This window comes from Hylaeus anthracinus, unplaced genomic scaffold (assembly GCF_026225885.1).
Source record: "Hylaeus anthracinus isolate JK02 unplaced genomic scaffold, UHH_iyHylAnth1.0_haploid 11997, whole genome shotgun sequence".
Taxonomy (NCBI): domain Eukaryota; kingdom Metazoa; phylum Arthropoda; class Insecta; order Hymenoptera; family Colletidae; genus Hylaeus; species Hylaeus anthracinus.
In genome coordinates this window covers 7,833,603-7,837,819 of record NW_026534344.1, presented here as the reverse complement: position 1 = coordinate 7,837,819, position 4,217 = coordinate 7,833,603, and the positions used below count along the sequence as shown (strand labels likewise).

The window sequence follows — 4,217 nt, the reverse complement described above, 5'->3', positions numbered from 1 at the left end:
CTTTATGTTTTTAGTATATTACTTTAACTTATACCTATGGTATATATTTGTTTCATTTTGTCGTCATTGAGTAAGAATACACAACTCATTTGGATAAGGTTAATAGTATTTAGTATATTGCATTAGTTTATTTGCATTTAGTTTATTTTTATTATATATATGTTTATTTATATGTGTTACTTATGTAATTAATTGAATTTTATATAAATGTCTTTTAACATTGAAGATATAAACAAACCGTCAATTAAATAGTTTTGAATTAATTCTGCTTAATTCAATTTTAATTAAATAATTATTAATTACATTTATTTAAAATATTTATTAATTAAGTTGATTGCATTAAATTTGTTTAAATCACCTATTTAATTAAAAAATTGTAATTGATTATTATTCAAACCCTGCTATTGGATAGTGCTACTCAGCATATGTGCGTGGCGACTGTTCAATACCTTCTGGTTCACACGTAGCCCAAGCGTTTTGTTATTCCTCCGAGCGATCCGAGGTTCTAGCGATCGTCACTTTTGTTGCCAGGCTAGGCCAATCAGTAGAGCATTTTTGTATTACAAAAATACTAACAGCAAACTGATCGTGCAATTACATAAAAGGGGATGCGTAGAATAATAGGTATATGTTTTTAACTCCACAACTCTGTTCCATATTCTTACTATAAACAATTTAATGCAAAAAATCGTAATTTTTGTTGTTTTTTGTTTACAAATTTTTAACTAATGCAGAAATATCAATGCTCCAACGAGATAAAATGTAGATGATGAAAATACCTACAGAATGAGACCTCGAATGTCTCGATCGGATAGTAAGGAACGGAGAAAAATCGGGAGAACCGGAAAATTCAGAGTTTTTTCCGATATTTATAACTCTGCCATTTTTTGAGCTGAAGCCCTGGACTTTTCGAGATAAATAGCGATTAATGTGTTCTTTATGTGTGCAAAAGACAAAGATTGTCGGATCATTAGTTTTCTCACAATCGCCATCTGAATTTTTCATTGTGCTTTTTGCCAGCGGGCCTGTATGCGTTACCGTAAGACCGATTTTGATTTAAAAAAAAGATTTGAATAGTTGATGTCATGTACTACAAAACGTATATTCTGATTATTCGGTAAAATGTTTGAAAGGATGAGAAAAACCCTTTTAAACTTGACCAAAAACGGCTGAACGCTCAATCACGGTCGAGCGGTGGGCACAGCGGCAGCCAAGGAGATGTAATAAAAGTATATACATAAAGTACATATATTAATAGGCACTCGCTGCGCTCACGTTATTACTATATACATATACCTTTAGTATTTTTGTCACAGAAACGATAATTTAATTCTCTACCGATTAGCTTTGGCCTCGAGTTCGGTCGGACGAAATACATTTCATATGATAACATACACTCAAAAAGGTTTTATTACGTGATAAACAGCTCGTCACAGATTAGTTCTTGAGTTATCATTCCCACGGTTCGAAAAAATGTGATTTCGATAAAAACGCATTTGAAGTTTAGAATTACCGAAACCAAAAAGTTCAAAGTAATAATGAATAATGTAAACTATTTATCGTTTAATCATCGATTCCAGAACCATATAGTAACCATTCCTCTGCTTCATACATATTATTAGCAGCTTGAAGCTCTTCTTTCTGAGCTTCTCAAGCTTCCTTCCGTTCTTCGTCTCCAAAGTTCCTATTCTGACGATTCACGCGCTCGGCGTAATGCAAGCTATGGTCGCGAATTATGATTTTAAGGCCAGAATGGAGATATTTTCGAGCCAAGCGTCAAACGGTCGAGTTAAAGCTTTCGTTTATTATATTATATATTATATAAATATATAATTTGGTTAATTTATTAAAATACAGCATATTAAATACAATGCAACCTTTTCAGAGGCGGCGTAAAATTACAAATTTTTAATTCATAAAGATAATATCAATCAGTTTAATATAAAATCATGTGTTTTTTTTTTAAACTTACAACCTTCTCTTTGAGTAGGATGTTTAGATCTTTGATTAAACTAATCCTCAATTTCAAGATTATAACAGATTTTGTATAAGGTTTTTTAAACAAATATTCGCCGATTTAAATTAATAGATTCACTCCTGGACAAGTGTACAGTATACATGGTTAACCACGTGTATCTATGTTTGAATCCATGTACTTTTTAATACACGGATATTTACTAATACATAGATTAATCCTTAATAGCATTCTATAAAATGTACAAAAACTCAATGAAGTTCTCAAAATCATTTTATTACGACTTTTAACATTTTCATATTTTTAATTTAGTATTTGTTGATGAAATATTAAATTAATTGAAATATTTTAGTAAATTCTGCTATTAAAATTTGTGGATACATGTGTACTAGAATCCGTGTATTATGTAGGCATTTAAAAAAAATGCACTGTAATTACATGTGTATTTTACATATACGTGTAATCGGAACCACTAGACTTTTAACCTTTTGTCTTGTGGCGAGCGATTATAGTCGTCCATCGCATCAAAATGGTTAGGGGGGTATTATCGTCTAGAAACTTCAAAAATTCGATTTCTTTTCTTGCATTTTCTTATCATTTGGGGTTTTGAGAAAGTGCCTCTAAAATGTTAATTTGAAATTCGTAGAGCTCTCATAGTTACAGAGGCTTAAAGGCTGTTCACCAGTATTAGTGCTAAATGTATAGCAAACTTTAAACGCATTTTTCTCGGAACGACATTTTTCAAGTCGGGTGCACGTTTTTCTCAAAAACTATTGGACCGACTGACTCCTGGTTTTACACACATTTCGAGGGCACCATCACCTATGGTCTGAACTAGAATTATACCGATAGCTTGAATATTTTAGCCCTGCTCTCATGTTTTAGTTGACAATTTTCCGGGAAAATTAAACCTTAATTTTCAAACAACTGCGATTCCGATAAAAAATTTAGTACTTACTTAATTCTAGTTCGGACGATAACTACAATCATATAGATTGAAAAAACAAAATTTGTTTTTCTGTCTCAGACGACTAGAACCGCCATAGCCTGTGCGCCCGATTGAACGAGAGTCTTACGCCACAACCTGCATAACAGCGCATAACTTGTATAGATTTCAATGAAGTATTTCATGAAAATTTGTGTTGTTAGTTTAAACGTATTTTATTATGCATAAAAAAACCCTGGTACTGTAGGTTTGATAGCTTTCGCAAAATTAATTCCTAAAAATTACTGAAAAAACAAACATCTAGACGATAATACCCCCTTAATGCCTGACAGCCAGACACCGACTATTCCCGACAGCAAAAGCTGTCTGACCATGATAAGTTCAATCTACTAGCACGACATGACGCGCTGTACCGTAAACACGTACGCAAGCCAATTATCACATTCTCTTATCGTCGGTCGATAAGAATGCAATCTACGGAAACGTAATATTCTCGGAGCTGAAACGACAGTCGATAGTCATGGTGCAATTGCGACACATCTCCCTAACGCAACACCGATGCCACTGGTATCGTTGCATCGTCGGTGCACGATCTCAGGTGCCGTTGTCGCGCTCCCTCAAAAATAACGATCCAATAGGAAGCGTGTAAACAATGGCTGAACGGCGCCGGATTGGCAGCGCTGTCGCCAAGTCGACTGCGCGCGGCCAATCCCGGGCCCCCGATTCTGGCTACAGGGGAATGTGCATTGGTCGTCCTTTCCCCCCACTACCAGTGACGGCGGCACGGCTCATGTTCAGTAGACTCGGCCATTTCTCTTACGAAGCGTAGCAACTCGTTCGGCCGCGACATTTTTTTCCCACTGACGACCGTGCGGGTATTCCCGGAAGCTTTGCAAAATAACGCGACGCAAAAGGATGATACACTCCGGGCGCACCAGGCTCGAGGTAAGTCAACGCCATCATATGACAGTAAAACGACGGGGCTGTCTCCGACTGTGGAAACGCGCGTCAAAGTTACCACACAAGGGGGGGTTCGTGCGTGTGTCCAATGTTGTCATTGCCGAGGCGAACAGCTGATCCGCTCCCCTGGCCACCGTGATGCTTGGCAACGATTACTCGCCTGTATCACAGCCTCCTGCCGCGACAACGAACAACAAAAGCCAACGGCGGACTCGGTTTCGACGGTGTCTCGTCGAAACGGGACAGTTATAAAGGCTTCTTACATTTTGATCGCTACCATTCCACCGTGTCTCTCTCTCTCTCTCTCTCTCTCTCTCTCTCTCTCTCTCTCTCTCT

The 4,217-nt window shown here is 36.8% G+C and overlaps 1 protein-coding gene across 2 annotated transcripts in view; it reads left to right on the top strand.

Annotated features, from left to right (window-relative positions):
- The first annotated feature begins 3,714 nt into the window (after positions 1 to 3,714).
- LOC128889473 (F-box/LRR-repeat protein 20) overlaps positions 3,715 to 4,217 on the top strand; it is a 42,959-nt gene continuing 42,456 nt past the window's right edge. For both annotated transcript variants that reach the window (XM_054147139.1, XM_054147138.1), the window contains exon 1: positions 3,715 to 3,866. In XM_054147139.1, the coding sequence (XP_054003114.1) occupies positions 3,837 to 3,866 (30 nt within the window). In that variant the 5' untranslated portion in view covers positions 3,715 to 3,836. The remainder of the gene's footprint in view (positions 3,867 to 4,217) is intronic.